This window comes from Bolinopsis microptera, chromosome 8 (genome assembly GCF_026151205.1).
Source record: "Bolinopsis microptera isolate Bmic1 chromosome 8, MBARI_Bmic_1.0, whole genome shotgun sequence".
NCBI lineage: Eukaryota > Metazoa > Ctenophora > Tentaculata > Lobata > Bolinopsidae > Bolinopsis > Bolinopsis microptera.
In genome coordinates, this window is record NC_087079.1 from 6,938,309 (window position 1) to 6,960,109 (window position 21,801).

The 21,801-nt window shown below is 40.0% G+C and overlaps 1 protein-coding gene across 2 annotated transcripts in view; it reads right to left on the bottom strand.

The window, feature by feature from the left end:
* Positions 1–5,346: 5,346 nt before the first annotated feature.
* The window catches only part of LOC134819132 (ras guanine nucleotide exchange factor Y-like), a 55,801-nt gene continuing 39,346 nt past the window's right edge, over positions 5,347–21,801 (bottom strand). For both annotated transcript variants that reach the window (XM_063828906.1, XM_063828907.1), the window contains 22 exons: positions 18,060–18,119; positions 17,780–17,914; positions 17,560–17,645; positions 17,271–17,334; positions 16,700–16,815; positions 16,157–16,295; positions 15,488–15,639; positions 15,129–15,279; positions 14,158–14,262; positions 13,888–13,997; positions 13,624–13,725; positions 12,964–13,388; positions 12,669–12,844; positions 11,897–11,992; positions 10,904–11,069; positions 10,130–10,293; positions 9,625–9,835; positions 9,286–9,455; positions 8,698–8,790; positions 6,959–7,108; positions 6,630–6,748; positions 5,347–6,420 (listed from right to left, as the gene is read on the bottom strand). In XM_063828906.1, the coding sequence (XP_063684976.1) occupies positions 6,417–6,420; positions 6,630–6,748; positions 6,959–7,108; positions 8,698–8,790; positions 9,286–9,455; positions 9,625–9,835; positions 10,130–10,293; positions 10,904–11,069; positions 11,897–11,992; positions 12,669–12,844; positions 12,964–13,388; positions 13,624–13,725; positions 13,888–13,997; positions 14,158–14,262; positions 15,129–15,279; positions 15,488–15,639; positions 16,157–16,295; positions 16,700–16,815; positions 17,271–17,334; positions 17,560–17,645; positions 17,780–17,914; positions 18,060–18,119 (2,994 nt within the window). In that variant the 3' untranslated portion in view covers positions 5,347–6,416. The remainder of the gene's footprint in view (positions 6,421–6,629; positions 6,749–6,958; positions 7,109–8,697; positions 8,791–9,285; positions 9,456–9,624; positions 9,836–10,129; positions 10,294–10,903; positions 11,070–11,896; positions 11,993–12,668; positions 12,845–12,963; positions 13,389–13,623; positions 13,726–13,887; positions 13,998–14,157; positions 14,263–15,128; positions 15,280–15,487; positions 15,640–16,156; positions 16,296–16,699; positions 16,816–17,270; positions 17,335–17,559; positions 17,646–17,779; positions 17,915–18,059; positions 18,120–21,801) is intronic.

Below are 21,801 nucleotides of genomic sequence, written 5' to 3' on the forward strand. Positions count from 1 at the left end.
GACAACAACCAGGACAACATCCATTGCCAGGAAAACAACCAGGGCAACATCCATTGCCAGGACAACAACCAGGGCAACATCCATTGCCAGGACATCATCCGGGGCAACATCCATTGCCAGGACAACAACCAGGGCAACATCCATTGCCAGGACAACAACCAGGGCAACATCCATTGCCAGGACAACAACCAGGGCAACATCCTTTGCCAGGACAACAAACAGGGCAACATCTATTGCCAGTTCAACAACCATGGCAACATCCATTGCCAGGACATCATCCGGGGCAACATCCATTGCCAGGAAAACAACCAGGGCAACATCCATTGCCAGGACAACAACCAGGGCAACATCCATTGCCAGGACAACAACCAGGGCAACATCCTTTGCCAGGACAACAACCAGGGCAACATCCATTGCCAGGACAACAAACAGGGCAACATCCAGTGCCAGGACAACAACCAGGGCAACATCCATTGCCAGGTCAACAACCAGGGCAACATCCATTGCCAGGTCAACAATCAGGGCAACATCCATTGCCAGGACAGCAACCAGGGCAACAACCATTGTCAGCGCAGAATCCAGGCCAACAACCATGTCCAAGGCAACAACCACAGCAACAACCACGGCCAGATTATCAACCATTGTCAGGTGAACAACCAGGGCAACAGCCATGTACAAGTCAACATCCAGGGCAACAGCCATTTCCAGATCAACAACCAGGGCAACAACCATTGTCAGCGCAGTATCCAGGCCAACAACCATTGCCAGGCCAACAACCAGGGCACCATCCATTTCCAGGACAACAACCAGTTCAACAACAATTGCCAGGTCAACAGCCATCGTCAGGGCCTCAACCATTGCCAGCGCAGTATCCAGATCAACGACCATGTCCAAGTCAACAGGCATTTCCAAGTCAACAGGAATTGCCAGGTCAACTACATACAATACCATCATCCGATATAACAAAATTGTCATGTCCCACGCCCCAGGAATCATCCTCATGTCTGATTAAACCAATTAATAAAGAACCACGACCTTGCCGCCCACTATCGCCTTTTCCGGATTCGACACTTATGTTCGGCTGTAAAATAAATACCCAGGATTCAGTCGGAAGGCTATTCAATAAATATCCTAGCCAAGACAAAACAGATCCTCCTGTTGATCCACGAATGTCCAGGTCGTTTGGTCCGGTTGATCCCGCTGAGTCATTAGATTCGCTAACAACTCCCAGTTTGGAAAAAGATACACAGCCTAAAATAAGTGTGTGCAACCCAGCAGTGAGCGTGTGCGACCCAACCACCTGTCCCTTTTTCAGGAATACAGCAGAGCTTCACCGGGAACAGCCAGCTTATACCGTTCCTCTGTGCACCACAATCATGACATCACCCTCACGCTCATTACCGTGCAACAGACACCGTTACCAGGGCAACAACAGACACAAGCAAACACCATCCTTAATCAGGGCTACTTCAGGACAAAAGAGGTGGAGTGAGCCACGTGGTGGTTTGTCTGAACCTAATTTACCTGCTACTAGGTGCCAGGAAGAAATACCATACAATCCAAACATTTGTATCGAATTGGATTACAATGCTAAACCACTTAGACCCAAAACCCCAGATGTTAATATTAACACCCAATATCTCAGACCCAGAGCACCAATCTTATCATTAGACAAAAATCAGGTCAACAAACCTGTTAGCTTTACTGGTGAGCTATGTATTCATTGTGCTACGATGCCACAAGGAAACTGTTGTCATGTGTGTGAAATGCAACCGAAACGACCGAGCTCAAGAACAAGACTGAGGTTACCATCAGCTGAGAAACTTAAAGCTAAGTCTCCTGTTCTTGTGATCAACAAACCGTTTAGAAAACACGAAAAAAGTTCTTCTTCGGACAAAGGAAGGCGCTCACCATCAAGCAAAGAAAATGAAGTGACTGAACCTGGAGACCCTTCAGAGTGGGAAGACAACAAAGCAACACTTCCTGGTACTTCAGGCGGATGTTTAATTTGTTCTTGTGATCAGGCCGGATTTAACTGCTCGTGTATTGGTGAGAGGTCGAGTGAAGCAGACTTTAGCAGAACTGGATTTGCGGTAGGTTTGCACCAAAGGGATGAAGTTACTTTCGCTCTGTCGGCGGACCCTGTAAATAACAAACCAAATTATCCAATCCTGAATATTCGAGCTCCAGTCCTAGACGAGATAGATGAGACTTCAAACAGTTCTTCAATCACATCAACCGATAACACTACAGAAAATTCCAACACTGACTCATTTGTAAAGGCTCTCAATAAATTATCCGGTCCCGCCCACTCAGCAGACACCTTGAGGTTCAACACCAAGGACACGCTCAAGAAGAGAGTCTTGATAAGTGAATCGTGTGAAGTTATCAACTCAAAACGTCACAACAACACAGCTGTGGACAGGAAAAGGGTAGCCAGCCAGGAGGATGAAATCAGATTGAGATACGATGACATGATGAGACATCATCACTCAGTCATAGGTTGCGGCGCTCAGCCCATAGCGTGGACAACATCTTCGCTGGGCCCTAAAACTACAACTGTTCAAGCATATAAGGATCCGATAGCTTCTTTAGATGTTATCACACCATCATTTGGGGTTATTTCACCATCACATTCAACTCACCCCATTGTAACATTACCAGATACAGATCGCGATGCTGTGAGAACTTCTTGTGATGTGATGGCTCAGCAGAGATTATCAACATTTTGCAGCAATCCAATTCCCAAAAAAGAGGTCCCGGAAAAGACTGACTTACCATCCTTGCATCACTTTAAACCAGTTGACAACGAATCTGATCAAGATTACCCGATCGACTTCTTCCTGGAACCAAAGCAGCGAATAACTGGTCTACAACTATGCGAGTGTAACTCGGATTCAGAGATAGTGGAAGATAACAAATGTACTGATATCGACCCTACACAGGCGTTCGATTATATTTCTGATGATGACTGTCCTGAAGATGATTTGCTTTTGCATTTTCATAATAATCTACGTCATGCCATACCGGAATATTTACATGAACATTCAGAGGAGATAAGCCTATCTGTGTGTAGACAGATAACGCTGAAGAATGGTTTTGATGGGTTAGAGGCAGAGGAAAAATGTGTCCACCAATGCATGGCGGGATATGAATGTGATTGTATTGCAACCTCAGAAAATGAAGAGGAGTGCCAAAGTGATCTCAATCTCATGGGTAAGTTTACATTATTTCTTTACGAAGCTTAATAAAGTCAGTCTCTGTCGAAGTTGGAAAAGAAATGCCTTTAAACTCCTTTCAATAGTTACACTTACTGTTTGTGTTAGGGAAAAGTTGATTTCTTTCGTCTAAAAATTAATTCCCGTTTAAACTAAACGTAAAGAGTGTCCTCGTAGTCGTAGTCAAAAAGCAATCAATCTCTCGAGAGCTCTAGCACGTTAAGTATTTAACTTTATGTACGGAAATGATTAGTTCATGTCAAAAACTTGGTGGGAATTTACCTACAAATTAAAAAATCTCACGAGGTGCTATTCCCTCGAAGCGCAAAGTTGGTTTTGATTTTTGATTAAATTTAAAGTATTTAATCTTAACTTTGCAAGTGCAACTGCAAGGAGGTATTTAATTTTTGCATTTTTGACAAGACTTTCACCTTTCACTTTTGATCACCTCGCTACATATCTACTTCAAGTTCATGTTGTAAATTTAGATCTCGACAGATCTCACCGATTAAATGAAGGATGATGATAGTAATCACTTTATACTACACGTGACTATCACGTGACTTATTTAAACACGTTCTTTAGACGGCCCCGACAGTCTTCATCTTGTCACGTGATCGAAACAGTTTTTCGCCGATAACTCGACAGGGGAGCATTTTGCCATTTTAACCTTATTATAATAATAGGAAGTTTAGAATGATTCAAAATTTGCGTCCAAAAATACATCGATATTCAAGTTGATTTCGGCTTTAGAGTTTTAGAATAATCTCGACATGACATTCGTGTGCAACTGTGCAGAGTGATTTAGCACACTCATTAAATGGCAGTTATATCCATTATTTGTTATCGTGGGAGCTACCCTCCCTTTTATTTTAAAGCTGTGATCGTGGAGCACTTCAAGTAAATTATAAAATTGTAGTGCCACATAATATATCAATCGGAGCAGTTTTAAAGTTCAAACAATGATCACACACTCAAGCATGTGGGTCACTTAGATAATCCAACTGCCAACCATATGTTTAAACATCTCAAATCAATCTATTAAACTCATTATCGATCATATTATAACTCCCGCAGCGTCAAGAACAGACAAGCTAAAGAACAGTGATAATTCGAGTAATGACGTCATCACACAGGGTGATGACGTCACAACTCTTGGGGAATCGCTGGAGGTAGAGCAGGTTAAGATTACCATTAACAACAACAATATCCTGGAATCATACACCATGTTAAGAGACCGGGATGTGTGTCATCACGATCAGGTGGTCAAGGAGAGATACCCAGGAGTAGTGTTCGAGAGTGAATATGAAATAATGAGAACTGTTTCCAACCTTGATCAGATCAAAACAGTTTCTCCTGAGCCTATATACCAGGGACCTAAATCTAACCCTAGATCAATCTGCCTTGATTTTAGTGTTCATTCAACCAAACCAAAAGCGAGAGTTAGGGCACCGTCATTCTTTACAAAGCGACAGAAGAAACCCTCAAATATCTACGATAAGGTCCGTGATTCGTCGGGCGACGATGAAGATAAGCCAGACAAGAAGCAGACGATTGGAAAGACGATTAAGAACTTTGTGAAAAAGTTTGGTTTGAAAAGGAGACGTAAATTCAGCCACAACTCAACCTCAGGATCAGACCACGAGTCTGGCTCAGAATCCTGCACCATAACCAAGGGAGGACCGCGCGAAAATACACTCCATTCCAGCAGCACATCTTCCCTTACCAGCCTCAGTAGGTCTGTCACGTCATGCTATGACGTCACAAACATTGGTGACGTCATGAGTAATCTTGCTCCCTCTAAACCAAATCGGTCTAGAAGTAAGACTAAGAGTGTGGATGAGTGTAGGACAGGGACTACAACTAGTTCTACAGTGTGTAGCAGTAGTGAGTACTGTAGATGTCAGTGTCAGAATCAAAGGAAGGGATGTTGTCAGGGTCAATTTCATCATCCAGTTACGATGGACTGGGATGATTATCGGATTATGGGATGATAAATTGTAACCGTTATACATTTACACAAATGATCGGTAGCCCGTAGCAGTTACTTTGGAAGTAGGAGATGTGAAGCGTTTGTGTCTGAGAAATATTTTAATTTTTGATTTTTTACAACAAATGAGAACACTGATTAAGATATTTTCAAGACATAATGTAGATATTCACATATTATATGGTTCACGAAACTACGCAAAACATTTTTCTCTGTCCATTTATAATGCTAAGGGTGATCGAGAAGCTGAGCTCTTACATTCTTACAAACAATTTTAAAATTTTGACACAAACTAGGGTATTCAATTACTCTCCTTGAAACGACAGAAACTTTATCAGTGAACAAATTGTGGTAGATTATACTATTACTGTTTTAATTCCTAGACTATCATTACACCTAATTGTAATCTAAAATAACACCTAGACCTAAGAAAAGTTACAACATCGAATTTAGATATACAAATTAGAATTTAGACATATCAAAAGGGGGAGTTGACTAATCTGTCAGTATAAAACAAAAACACTATCCAAGAAGACCGACCAGCGGAATTCCACAGGAACATCTCGAAGTGGGATATGGTTAGGGTTAGGGCTAGGGTTAGGGTTACGTGCAGGGGTGGGGTAAGGTTATGGTTCAAGCGGATTCGCTGGTCAGACTTCTTGAACACTGCCAAAACACTTTAATTAAGGTGGGCGGTGGTAAAAAGCGAGTTATCATCTCCATAAACGTGTCCACGGTTGCCATGGTTACCACGGTTGCCATGGTTACCACGGTTGCGGTGGTGTGTTACAATATACTATCTTATTCATAATCGCATATACAAAAATAACCAACAAAATAACGATTGCTTCCTATATTATTATTCAGATAACGTCTACAGTACGGACAGTAAAATCTAAAAACAGAGTTCTGATTATCAGTGTCTGGCGTCTTCAGTTCCTAGGTATCTTCTAGTACGCCCCATAGGTATCTTCTAGTACGCACGATATGTATCTTCAAGTACGCCCGATAGGTATCTTCTAGTACGCCCTATCTGTCAGATTATGATGTTCTGTATCCTACATAACAGGGGTAATTATTGTTCTTCGGTAGTTATGATAATAATAATCTGAAGTGATAAGTCTCGTCAGACTGTGGGGTTTAGTCCGCTCAAATCACTCTGGTGTAGGAAGATAGTCTGAAGTCTGATATTTTTGGTTGTATGTTCTTTATCTGGGGGAACCGGGAATTAGTTTATACAGAAGGTCAGGGTTATAGAACTCAAATTTCAATGGTATTCAATCGACTTTGCAGAACATCATGTTGTTAGTGGGCATGTTGTGGCAACATGCCAACATTGTTGTGGCAACATGCCAACTAACACTTAAATGCCTCTTCACATGTTCAGGGATCTTATAAATTATTGCTATCATTAAACTAACTTGGGTTTCTTGGGCTCGATCTGTAAGGACATCTCGTAGAGGGTCTCCTCGTCCAGTGCGTTTAGTTGTTGTAGAGGAGCTACTATTGAGGGGACAACTTCGAAATGGTAGGGCGTGTGCTGGGGGTGACAAATTAGAATAAACTGTTCATGTGTTATTTACTTCTTTAAATGTTAACTCAGGACTTTAAAATAAATAATAAGACTTTTGTTGGGTAAAGTTTGTTATAAAACCACACGAACACTGAACAGTACCGGGAAGGGATCTGGACCTAATACAATTATAATTTATTATTAACCTAAATAAAAATTTACCTAACTATATTTTACCTGGTAAAGTCGGAGACGGTTAATAATGTCATTAATGTAGGTACACTTCATGAAGTTGATCATGCCATTAACTACTGTAGGGTTACACTCCGTAGCGAAAGTGAGGTCTGACATGAAGAGTCCAACGTAGGGGATACAGGGTGGGTTAGACTGAGGGGGAGGGTATTGTTAGTTAACGTAGGGGATACAGGGTGGGTTAGACTGAGGGGGAGGGTATTGTTAGTTAACGTAGGGGATACAGGGTGGGTTAGACTGAGGGGGAGGGTATTGTTAGTTAACGTAGGGGATACAGGGTGGGTTAGACTGAGGGGGAGGGTATTGTTAGTTAACGTAGGGGATACAGGGTGGGTTAGACTGAGGGGGAGGGTATTGTTAGTTAACGTAGGGGATACAGGGTGGGTTAGACTGAGGGGGAAGGTATTGTTAGTTAACGTAGGGGATACAGGGTGGGTTAGACTGAGGGGGAGGGTATTGTTAGTTAACGTAGGGGATACAGGGTGGGTTAGACTGAGGGGGAGGGTATTGTTAGTTAACGTAGGGGATACAGGGTGGGTTAGACTGAGGGGGAGGGTATTGTTAGTTAACGTAGGGGATACAGGGTGGGTTAGACTGAGGGGGAAGGTATTGTTAGTTAACGTAGGGGATACAGGGTGGGTTAGACTGAGGGGGAGGGTATTGTTAGTTAACGTAGGGGATACAGGGTGGGTTAGACTGAGGGGGAGGGTATTGTTAGTTAACGTAGGGGATACAGGGTGGGTTAGACTGAGGGGGAGGGTATTGTTAGTTAACGTAGGGGATACAGGGTGGGTTAGACTGAGGGGGAGGGTATTGTTAGTTAACGTAGGGGATACAGGGTGGGTTAGACTGAGGGGGAGGGTATTGTTAGTTAACGTAGGGGATACAGGGTGGGTTAGACTGAGGGGGAGGGTATTGTTAGTTAACGTAGGGGATACAGGGTGGGTTAGACTGAGGGGGAGGGTATTGTTAGTTAACGTAGGGGATACAGGGTGGGTTAGACTGAGGGGGAGGGTATTGTTAGTTAACGTAGGGGATACAGGGTGGGTTAGACTGAGGGGGAGGGTATTGTTAGTTAACGTAGGGGATACAGGGTGGGTTAGACTGAGGGGGTGGGTATTGTTAGTTAACGTAGGGGATACAGGGTGGGTTAGACTGAGGGGGGAGGGTATTGTTAGTTTCATTATTGGTTTAATTATTAGTTTAATTATTAGTTTAATTATTAGTTTAATTATTAATTAATGGGTTGTTAATTATAAATTATTAGTAATCAATTAGTAGTTTTTTATCGGAATGGGTTAAATTAGTTCAATCAGTAAAGGGTTCCTTTATCTGTAAACCAGTTCGTGATTTTCCATACTTTTAGAAACTCTAAAAAATATAGAGAGTCTAATATCGTTAAATTTCGTTTAACTTGAGTATATTATAATTAGACCGTCGTGAAAATTAAGCATGCATAATTGAAAGAAGTCTAAAGTTTGATAGATTGTGAAAAACTCTGACAGACATGTGGATATCTATTTCTAAGCGATCGTGATCGCGCACAAATTGATACATTCAGAAATGGCAACAAATTGAGGTTTTGTGGGCCAGACAGCGAGTTAGGTGTCTTCTAAACGTCTGGTCTTGGTCTGCACTAATGGATCTTCGCGCTCTTCATGGGAACAAATAAGCTTGAAGAATTTCTTTAAATCTTAAAAAGTCTGTGAGTGTTTATCTGTCACCTGGGAGACTTTCTTGCGGAGGTTCCTGAAGTTACTGTTGGGCAGGATAATCTCGTACAGCTCGTCATTCCTCTGACATACCTTCCTCTCGACCTGGTGGTGGACGAAAATTAGATGAGTACTAATCTATAAATTTGTAAACAATCAAACTACTTGTATTAGATGATTATTAAATTTAATCTATAAATTTGTTAACAATCAAACTACTTGTATTAGATGATTATTAATCTATAAATTTGTTAACAATCAAATTACTTGCATTAGATAATTATTAATCAATAAATCTGTAAACAAAAGGATTACCGTGTGATTAATTATTAAACTATAGCAACCGACACACATGGCTTAATTAGCACCTCCATACAGTTATCAGTCGCTGAACTATAGCAATGCAATTAACATCAACTCGCTAAATGTTGATTAATTAATCCGATAGTTCGGACCCTCTAGACGCACGTGGATTCTAATAGCAGAGAAATTGTAAACTAATGTAAAGCGCAGTAGTAAGATTACTAAAGATCAGGATAACCCAGTATCCAGATCTAATCCCCTAATTACCCTAATTACCCTGCTAAAAGATAACCCCACCTTATTCCAGCTAGCATGTAGCCGGCTGATGGCGCTTCCCTCCAGAGCGTTTATAATAGCTATAAAGGAGCTGAAGTTGTTCAGCTTGTACAGTTCGTCCGCGATTGAAATGAAGTCTGTGATCAGCTTCGCTCTGTTGGCTTTGTCTTTCTGGGCTAAGATTGACGTGGCTGAAATAGTAGCAAGTATTAGAGTATTGGGTGAGGGGTCCTTAAATTCGATTGATGTGTATCTATACTCAGTTATGGAAATAATCTTACCTTGAAGTAGTGATTATTAAAATATTGGCCCGAAAATGGTCTCAATCTAAACACAAATATCAAAAATCAGCTCTCTTACCAGCCCATCTAGTAAGGGTATTCATTCTCTCTGCGAAGTGAAGAATGTTCTTGGCTTGGTGGGAGTACTTTGGCTTGACCCACGCTTGGTTAACCAGCTCTATTGGCTTTATCTTGGCAAACAAAGCGAAATCCAGCATGGTTAATTGTCTTGCGATCTCTGGGGGACCGTGGTCGAACAAGGTGGCGTTAGCAGAGAGGTTGGGAGGCAGCTGAGAGGAGAGGATGGTTATTAACAAGAATATAATGGAAATTCCGAGAAATACAGGCTATGTTATCTCCATTCTCCAGTGAGACCAATGTAATAGGAAGTTGTAAAACTCTACTTATCGGTATACCTCACGACTAACACCTCCAAAGGTAGTGTTAATGCAACCTTTGTAAGAGTGTTAGTAACACCTAACTGCTAACATAACTAGACCCCCAATAAGTCTCATTTAAATGGTTTTAGTAACACCTTGTACACGGTGTTTAAATGGTGTTAGTAACACCTTAGTGCAGCTTACTTTAAGAGGCGGGGTACGGTTATCTTCCTTCTTAGAAACTGGAACCTGCACCATCCCCCTCACAACCAGTAACTTCTGCCGTAATATCCGGTACTGTTGGGGGTTGTCATGTGACACACACGTGTGTATAAAGGACATAAACTCCTTCTGGAGGTGCGGGTTATCTGAAACAGGGAGGTGTTAGAAAGGTGTTAGAAAGGTGTTAGAAAGGTGTTAGAAAGGAGGTGTTAGAACGGAGGTTTCAGGAGTATTATTATTAGTGGAATTTGTAGATACAGTAGGAAGATGAGACTAAGTAAAGGGTGAGAAGATGAGGAGGAGGAAGCAAGAGTCAGGACGGGGGGGGGGGGGGGGGGGGGCCAATGACTACCAATGGAGACTTTTGGAGACTAAAAATCATGGGGACTAGAGGTCAACTCGTTGACGTAATTCACCATTTGTCCCCATAAGTCCCCAGAATTTTTGACAGTTATTTATGGTTTTCAAGTTAGTTTAATAACGATACGATCGAGATGTTTTGTCCAAGATAAGAGTAGGATAAATCTAAATGGGGACTAATGGAGACTTTTGGGGACTAAAAATCATCTAAATGGGGACTAATGGAGACTTTTGGGGACTAATGGGGACTAAAAATCATGGGGACTCGGGGTAAAATCGTTGACGTAATTTCCCAAGTCCCCAAAAGTAGTCATTGGCCCCCCCCCCCCCCCCCCCGTCAGGACACTAAAAAGGTTGACGTGCGCTTTTTTGTGTCACTTTCATCTCCGAACTTACTCTCGAAATCGTCTCCGTCCGTGACCCACAACTTGAGGCAGTTGATAACACCGTTCTGGATTCCTATCCGGTACTTGACAAACTCCTCCATAGTCATGTTCGGATCACGTGGTACATTGTACCGTTGTACCAGTTTCCGTAACAACTGCTTCGGAGTTGTGAACGCCTGAAACGAGCGGTTAGATTCCAGTTTTATGGGGGCAAAAACTTATTTTTATAAAGTATTTTAGTAATTTCCCGTTTACCTTTTTTTACGGTATTTATTTTCCTTCTTATAAATACTCGGTGTTTAAGTAATCTTTTCTGTTGATTTGTCGTCAAAGGCTGATTTAATAAGCAGTTAGCCTGTCAACTTGTAAAGTAGATCCTATAACTTCGCATTTTTTGGGGGCATTGAGCGCTGGGAATCTCTCTAAATTTCGTTTAGCTTGAATAATTTCGATCATGACAATCATCAAAATTAAGCATGCATAATTAAAAGCATTTTAAAGTCTAAAATATCGTGAAAAACGGTGACAGACACGTCCTGGACATATTAACACTTTTCACAATCCCATTCTTAACGATCATAATAGCGCACAAATTGTTACATTTAGAAATGGCAACAATTTGAGGTTTGCGGTGCAAACAGTGGGTTGCGAGGCTGCACAACGCTGGTCTGGTCCATACTTTAATAATATATTAATGAGTAAACTTATTCACGAGTATTAAGCCGGCACCCAACTCTCTTTAAACACTTTACCCTTTTTAAAACACTGCGTTTTTCCACACAAACTGTCTGACTAGACATTTTGCAAATAGACAAAATCATTTCGTGCGGTCTAAACGGTCGGGACGGTAACCAAAGTGAGACAGGTCCCGCTTAGTTAAACTGTTTGTTAGTCAAGTTTTATTTGATTCATTTAACATGACTTCATTATAATCTCACAGTAGTGATTATAGCGATAAAGCTAACAAATCTATAAGTTAGGGGTGATCATTTATCAGTATTACCTGGTAGGTAAGGAGGAAGACTTTAACAAAGTTTATCCGATAACTCCGCGTATCAGTGAGCAGCTCAACGAACCGGTTAAACGTCCCACTCTTGATCTGAAATAGCAGTTATTAGAACCTGTCAGCCGTTAAAGATAACATAATGTCTGGTTATTTAAAGGATTGCTCCTCTTTACTCTATATTTTAAATGGTGGAATTTAGCTCAAAATTCAAACGATAAGGTAATCCCCATCCAAACGATAAAATATCATTAAAACAGTTGCTCGGAAGTCTCATGGCACACCCGAGTCCACATGGTTTATAAGTTAAGTAAGGAGTAATTCCACCGTACTATAAATATCCACTAGTCTAGACTATTATCTGTCAATCCCTTCTTCATTTTAGTGGGTTTAATGTTGCCGAAATCCTAACCAAACCACTCAAAAACATGGTTAGATCATGTGTAAGCTTCACTAATATTAATATGGCAGAAACTTATTGAAAGTAAGTTCGTAATACTTAGCGAAAGGGAAGGATAAATTGCAAGAGTCTAGACCACTTCTGTCTTAGTGGCTCAGATATTAATCAAGTCGGTAAGAAACTGGATGCGTTGAAGTTCCGCGGAACAGAGATACAATTTATAAGGAAAGCACGTATGAATCAAGCATGCTTGTCTTTGCATTTCGGGTATACTGTTCAACTCAATGGTTTAATTCTGTCAAACTGTGAAAGAGAAAACATGCAGATAAACCAAACATTCCTGCTTAACCAGGAGAAAATCCCAAGACGAACCTGTCCGTTTTGCTCCTTGATAAGGGTGGCCTCTATCTTGGAGTCGTCGTCCCAAATATTAATATCATCTTCCTCATATATCTTACTCTGCGCTCGTTTTACCCTTTCTAATGGTTTTCGAAGGATAACAGCCTCTGGCCCTTTTGGGTCAAATCTATTTGATGGCTCAATTCGTCCTGAAAAAAAGTAAATAACTTTTAAAACTTTGCCTAGAATGGTTAAAATTCACTTCTCTGAAAAATACCACCATGCAATTGTTCAAATAAGGCACAATCCTATCGACTGTAAAACTCACGAGTTGACAGGATTGGTATTGGGGACGTTGGAGAGGTAGGAGAGGTTGGAGAGGTAGGAGAGGTGGGAGAGGTAGGAGAGGTGGGAGAGGTAGGAGAGGTGGGAGAGGTAGGAGAGGTAGGAGATGTGGGACACGATACCAACATGGGGCTAATATCAGCTAACATGGGCGCCGATACCGGTGAAGTTGGAGAACCAGTATCGTCCCTGATAACCAGACCACCTATATCCGGCTCACCCCCGTTTGTTTCTACCCCGTTAGTAGATTCATACGAGGTGACCTCCCCTCGTGTGGCTGTCTCCGCAAGGATCTTGTCTATCAGGTTTAGTGTTGGAGTAAGACAGTCGTTAGGACGAGGAGAGAATGGGGACATGATGGGGGTGTTGTTTTCTGAGCCAGAACAGTCGCTGAAGCTTCGAACTGAGCTGAAGTGGTACAAAGTTAGTGAACTGAGCTGAAGGGGGTACAAAGTTAGCGGTTATCTTTTATAACTTCGATTTAGTTTGCGGAGTTATGTATCTGGGTTTTTGTAGCACCATTAAATATGTGTTTCACTGGTTCAAGCCATGATGAAGTGCTCAACCAATAGCATTCAACTATAACACTGATTATACATTATAGTTATACATTGTACACTATACCTAAACTAGGCTGACTTACTTCAAATCAGTGCTATCAGTGCTTTCGTGCCGTTTCTTTGCTCTACCACGTCCCATCATGACAGAATTTCTGTTGTCATTGCAGGGACTCGAACTTAAGATCCTGCAACAAGGTTATTATTGTTAGAGGTGATTGAAAAAAAGTAATTATACTTTTAAGAGAGAGATTTACTGAGTTTGTTATTAAAATTTAAGTTATTTTCATCCTAGTAGCAGCTGATTTGCGATGAAATTGATCACAATTTCATCAAAATGTGTCTCTTACCTTTTGAATTTGATAGCGATGGATGAATTAGGACTGATCTTGTTTTTGATAGCACACATTGTGAGATCCAGTGTGGTTTCATTGTGTTCTAAAGTGGAGGCTGCTGGAACCTGTAGAGAGGAGGTGTTACATTTAGATATCCTTAATGTAATACTTGAATACACTATCACGTCATCTCAGAAGAACGGCTACATTCATGTCAATAAGTACCTAAGGTTTAGCTTATTTGTTATTGGTTATCAAACACATATTGCAATGTAACAGACTGACCCTGATTCCGTAGTATCTACAGAAGATGGCGTGGAGTTGCTGTAAAGGCATGCTGAAGTCAACCATAAACGTGTGAGATGTTTCCTCTTCACCGTGTAAAGAAACCTGAAAGAGAAAGTTTCCTTAGTTCATATTCAGGCGCTACCAGTAAATAGTAACCAGTAACCTAGTAACCCAGTAACCTAGTAACCAGTAAATTTAGTTTATGGTGAAGTTCTAATCTTTACTTTCTGTTGATTTTTTTACTTTCTGCTGAAGATTTTATCTGCAATTCATGTAAGCAGTTACGTGATTATTGTTTATATTGATAACAACATTTTCTTCCTTCATTTTCTATCCCTAGTTTAGAACTTTTATTGAACAATTGATGACAAAGATCCACAAATTGCTACAATGCTGTCAGTCGCTAAAATTCATTTTGTTACTTTTTGCGACAAACCGATTGCTGTTGTTAAATAACATTCAACAGATGTTAAAAGTTAAAAGCCTTTTAATTCCATTGATTTGCTTGTTGACCTTGTTAAAACAACCACAGTATTAATACAGTGTTTCAAAGTAGGATTTATTAAAGATACAAACTCGTACATCCAAACAACTTTACCGCATACAAGATCAAACAAATATTATCTAGACTTGAAGGCTCGTAGAGGATAATGATCAAACGATAGGAGATTCATCATTAATCAATTAAAATGTAACAGTTAATGAGTTAACAACAGTTAGCTATGAACAGCTAACATTCTCAATTTACAGTTAACAATGTAAAGTAACAAACAAGCAACAAACAGGGTACATTGGAGAGGTCTCATACATCGAAATAAGGAGTTACTGTGTGGTGCAGGCCCCTCTAACGACTAGGAGGAGACCTTATCAAGTACAAGTAAGCAAGTGTAAACTATGAACAGTTAAGTAAGTGTAAAGCGCACCACGTGTAACAATGTAAACACGTGTAAAATGTAAAGTGTACTCACATGTATCGGCTGATGTATCATGTGAACGACCAGTGAGTCCTGTTTACTAGTCCCCTTATCCTCCAGAGCAGCACACAACTTCATGTTGTCCTGGATACGCTCGTTATCGTGCAGGTAGATACCGTACCATGAGGTAGGGTAGTCCAGACAACTGAAACACAAGGAAATATTTTAGATAGGTAGTAATAATGAAAATGTATGAGGTACAATGTGGTCCCTTTTCTAAAAACAAAATAATGTAACGGATAGAAAACATATTTTTTCCGGGAATTTCTCATGGATTGCTAATATCTGATAATTAATAATGGACAACTGGACATCAACTAAAAATGCAACAAATCCACACATTGTTCACTCACTTGGTACTGGTAATAATGCGGAGTACTTCCCCAGCTGTTATCTTATCTGAGATGTACATGTTTACAAAGTGTCTGGTGTACTGTTGGGATGTACTGTACACTTGTAGGTCGAATATAAACATCCGGAACCGGGCTCGCAGCTCTACTTTGTCCTGAAGAAAAGGGGGGGATAAGTGAGATAAGAGTGAGATAAGAGTTACAGAAAGATATGATAGTTGGATTAAAACAGGAATAATAGGTTCAAAAATTTCAATTATGTATTCATAATATGTTTTGACTCGGACAGAATAGTTGTTGAAGTTGTTAAATAATGCAGTAGATGATGGCCATCATCTGAGCCTCTTATCGAGCAATAGATGTCGATTCTGGAAGTGAAGCATGTTTTTGTCACGTGACAGCAATAAACCAATAACCAGTCAGCTTCCACTATTGACCAATCGAACCCAAGAATCACTATCACGCGATAGAAGATATATGCTTCACCTCCACACCATAATCCATATTTCCGAATCCATATACGAGGAGAGATTCTAAACAGCTGTAACAAAATGTGTAACTGTGTAAAATATGTAAAATGTGTAAAATGTGTAAAATGTGTAAAATGTGTAAAATGTGTAAAATGTGTAAAATGTGTAGAATGTGTAATATGTGTAACTGTACTACACATACCACAGAGTTGAGAGAGTAAGAGTGCAGCATCTTGTAGTCGTCCATCCAGCCTCCTTGTCTCTCCTCGTTAGAGGGGAGGTACACTCCGTAGTAGTTCCATTTGGAGTCATCGCGTGACTCTACCTCCAGCAATATCTTACTGTAATACAAGGGATTAATTTAATTGAATAATTAAATATTTGATTGATTAATTGAATATTGATTTACAAATTAATTAAATATTTATCAAATATTTTAAAAAGTTATTTATCAAATATTTAAATAAGTTTTAAAAATATAATTAATTAAATATTAATTTACAAATCAATTATTACTTATTGACAAATTTATTCATCACTGTTTGAATATCGATCGAGTTAATGTATTGAGGTTGATATTTTACAGGTGACTGGACTCATATCATACTAACGACATGTCACTTTTCCAACTTCCGGTATGTGAAACACCAAAATAGCCACATTTCCAAACCACTTCCCGGTTCAAATTCCCACCAGAGAACTACCTTATCTTTTATCTAGTTCCCTAATTTGAAACAGTACAAACCTGATAAGGTCTGCAACACTAGCGTCACTGTTGATAACGACTAGCACAGTTCTGTTCTCATCTGGAATCATAACATGCAGGTAGAGGGACTGTCCGCCTACTCCTTGCGTACGCGTCTGCAAAAAGAGGGCCGTGTGGGTTAGTTATTGATTAGATGTGAGAGTAGTTATTTAATGTGGACAAAAGAAAATATTTGTTGGGCATTTGGACAGATGATCTATGTTAAATTTCAAACACAAGGAAATATCATATTTGTATCCATTGTACCCCATTTTACAGATTCTTCATTGATCAAAAATAACGCACCTTGCCACGGAAGTAACTCGACTGAGTTGATTCTGTCCAGTAAGGATGCAATACCAAACCTTGGCCCTAAGGAAACTGAGCCCTATTTGATAGGGTCTGGTGCCGACAGCCTCGGGACATCTTGAACTATTTTCACAATCTAACTACATATATCATGACTTCTCCCAAAAGAAGGACCTACGACCTGAACTTCATCTGTTAATAAGTTGCGCTCAATAACTAATATTATGGACTTTAGAATAATGAAGACAGTAACACTTCCTACCTTTAGCTCCAAGACGTCATAATTCGTTATATTGTAAAATGACACCAACTCATCCGTTCTCAAGCTGTGAAGTAAGCGTAAAGGTTACAATTTAACACTCATATATTATGTGATAATGCAGTATATTTGCTGCGTGTTCATCAAGTTATGAAAATCAAATTATATTGGTGTTAAAAATAGTAACCCAGTTCTTTATCACTAAAGCTAATGACTAGTTTAAAACTGCAAAAATTATCAACTGAAACACAGAAAACGTTTCATAAAATTGTGAAGAAAAATATGTACTTACAAAACTTTGTATTTAGGATGATATAGACCAAACTTTTGCATATTTCTTTTTATGTGCGTCTCTTTGAGTTTGGGCGAGTTGATAATCTGTAATAAACTATTTTGTAAACGGATAATTATCAAAAAACCCTGCCAGCTGGTGACTTTACGGTACATCAGTGCGAAATCAACAGTCATAGTAGGAATAATAAATACTTTAAATAAGAAAAGTAATTTCTTACGGTAGACAATAGATCTGCTGTGGTGCTATCAGTCTTGTAATTTGCAGTTATAACCATAGGAGGCAATGCTATGGCTACCTTAACCTCCATCTCACTCGTTTCTTTCGAGATCACTCGGAAATGCAACGTCGGAGCCTGCGATTATGTTTTTAATATCACATGAATAAATAAGTCATTATATATTTAGAATCATGCGATTCTCCGTAAACGGTGACAGTATCATTAGGGTAGGGTCAGTGGTGATTGATGACAAGTGACTTAATTTGTGGTTAAAACGTACCTCCTCCATTGCTGTGCAGAGTTGGAGCTCTTTGTTTAGATTTAGATCTTCTTCACTTCGCTGAGATAATCGAATGATTAGGGCGCTAAGTGGTAAATGGCCACCCTTAACGAGTTAATTAGGGACTGATTGCAAACAGCTGGGTCATTTACCGCTACTGGCTTTGTTTTGCATCCTTTGGAGATAAAGCACATGGCGCGCGCCCTACTGCGCGCGTATTTTGCGCTACAAATATTAGTTTTATATCATCCGCGCGTGCCGCATAAAAACACAGAAGACGTTTCCTTGTCCCAAGTCCTTCCGAGCGGTCAAATCACCATAATTTTGTATGGTTTGTGGCTTCCGGTAACTTGGTTAAACCGACGTCTGCAGCCTCCGAACTTCTACACTAACACTTCTTATAGTCACTCCAACACCGGATGTACAATATCTCACGATTCCATCTAGGGAGTTTTCAAAGTGTGGCAGTTTGGGCTCAGGATATAGCATGGTATAATATCCGAACATAGCAAATTTATTTCACTTTGTTCATAATAATGGTTAGAACTTAGAGTTATACGTTTTGCAGTAGCATAATACTGACCGATTGATGAATATTTGGTACCGAAGATTGGGTGCAAATTATGGACCTTATTTTGACTTCAAAGTTATAAAACACGAGTCAAGTGCAATAACAGACAAAAGGAAGCAAGGCTATTTTCAGCATATCCTGTCATGAGAGACTGAACCCTAAACGACTGTGGTTATAAGACAATATCAAGATGATAAGAAAGCTAAAGATAAACTGACAGTGAAATTTAGTGATGAATCAATCGAGTCCTTATTTATCTTGAAAGCTTGAATTATATCTCTGTTTAATCTGGTTCCTCACGTGGTTGCAATGAAACAGAAAGTGCACTATATATATATATATTGCACTTTGTACCAATTCGGTTACACATCAATAGCAGCCACTGCACCGAAATCTTTGCACTATTGCTATGTGCGGGTGAGACCTTTTTGCTGCTAATGAACCACAAGATAACTAATGAATTTAGCCAGCATCCAGGCAGAGTGTCTGATATCGGCTCACTAAAATTAAATACTCATTAATCGGCATTGTGAAACCTCGCCTTTATAAATTATCGCGTCAGCAGCACACACGTGGCAATCATCCACGTGTTCAGCCAATCAGGGTGAGTTGCTGGGGTCACGAGTGATGAACTGACCAATCGTGTTGCAGGCTGGATTCTACCAAGGAGTTTGAGAGGGTAATACAATCAAAAAACCGATTATACATTACCAGAGATGGAACTATAGGAGCTAGGAAAGTGAGATGTAATAATAGTGGACTTTGCTTCTGACATACATACATTTAAATTTTAAAAGTATTCACAACTTGACACTGTCGACATTTAAAAATTATCAAGCATTCTCCAAAGATAGATTTTGTCCTCTTAGTTAACTTAATCTAAAATAATGGTCACTAAACATTACACCCCCTCAAAAATAACTCACACACATTCAGTTAGTAACACACAATAAGTCACTCTCACTATTTACTAACCACACTCTGTTTTAAACCAGCTCCCCCCTCTCTCGTACTATTCCTGACCCTCACGTCACCTATTGCACGCTCAATCTATTCCGCATAACTCTACTCCGCATAACTCCATACTAAAACTCTTGTAGTAGCAGTAGTACTATACTATTTGTACTGCTGCATTAAAGCATTATATGCAAGTGCGGCCATGACATGATTTGTCGACCACTATACAGTATTTAATGGTTCAGCTGTGTGTCGGGCTTCTTGGATCCTACCCAGCAACAGTACAGCACTATTTACGTGCAGTCAGACTTAAACAGTCATACTATGAGCACAATGACATGCTCTCTGGTGACCAATACCCCCGCCCCCCCCCCCACGTCTTATGGTGCATGTTATCGTGAGCTCACTACACAGCGCCTTTTCCGTTACCAGACGTTAATAAGTCACAGCGAGACTTAATACTACTGTAAACTGAAGTAGATGTCTGATACTGAGCAGTATCAACCATGAAATGGTCTAGTGGCCACATCAGTAAACACTGCAGCCATATTGTGCTAACTGGGACACTACAGTGCACACTACACACTGCACCACTTGTGCTGCACACTGCACACTGCACACTGCACACTGCACACTGCACACTGCACACTGCACACTGCACACTGCACACTGCACACTGCACACTGCACACTGCACACTGCACACTGCACCACTTGTACCACGGTACAGTCAGACGACCATGACTTGTAATACACTACCGTAATCGTCAATATGTCTAGCAGTAACTACTTTCGCTTTGCAGTGGCATGCTCTGGTGACCGCCGCCCCACCCATGCTTATAATATAACTATAGTGGTATCTATTATAATATGACATGCTAACTAAAGCACCATATCTCCTGCTACCAGACGTAAACACACAGCTACACAGTTAGAGCAGTAATAATACCCACCTTGATACCACCTGTATAGTGTATACTGACAGTATTATACGTCTGACGGTAACTAGTTTCTGTATCTCTGTAGCAGACCTACAAGTACAGCTGACAGTAGGAACAAGTAAACTCTCTCTCTCATGCTGTTTACTAGACAGTATGTCTCTCAGTTAACAGTAACTCTCTCTCAGTTCACTACTTTATTAGACATTACTCTACTAGTAAACAGTATTCTACCGTGTTGTTCACTAGACATGTTCTGTAGATGGAACTATAGGAGCTAGGAAAGTGAGATGTAATAATAGTGGACTTTGCCTCTGACACTAGACATGTTCTGTAGTAGACATGTTGTCGACACGTATTATTGTAAAGACAGTAGGTGCGGTGTTACTACAGTACTACCTACTACTGTTAGTGTTAGCAGACATACACTTCTGTCTTGTTAAACTGAGTGATGAGTACGATATCACGTGATATCGCGTGACACTGTATGATTTTATGTAAAAATTAAAACTATTTTACACTTTAGCTCATTCTTTGGAGTGGCGATAGTTGCCTGTAGAGTGAGGAGTAGTACTTAGTAGTAACAGTAGTAGAAACAGTAGTAGTAACAGTAGTAGTAACAGTAGTAGTAACAGTAGTAGTAACAGTAGTAGTAACAGTAGTAGTAACAGTAGTAGTAACAGTAGTAGTAACAGTAGTAGTAACAGTAGTAGTAACAGTAGTAGTAACAGTAGTAACAGTAGTAGTAACAGTAGTAGTAACAGTAGTAGTAACAGTAGTAGTAACAGTAGTAGTTACTGAGGAGATTATTGTATACAGTAGAGTTTCTGTTATATGAGAGGAGGAGTAGTACGTCTTATTACGTCACAATATACAAAATACATGGTCATGACGTATGAATTCTTCTCTAGTGAAAACTTTTGATTTTCCACAGAAAACGGCTGATTTCTTCTTTGAGAGAAGGAGTAGTAAGAGTGAAGGTGATATTACAGTACAAGTTCTTATGTTACATAATATTACATACAACGTGATCATGATGTTTTCGTGTATCTAAATTACATGACGTGGCGCGTGGGGAATATTATTCTGAGGAGAGCTTTTGTCACAAGAACAATTTGATTAGATTGGTAAAATGGTGAGAAATGTTGCTGATATTTGATTGCCAGGCCACGAGTTTACTGAAAAGTAAAGGAAAGGTCTAGTTTGAGAAAAGCAGTTTATTTTGGGAACCCATAGGAGCATTGCATTGTAAAATGTGTATATGAAATACAAATGTA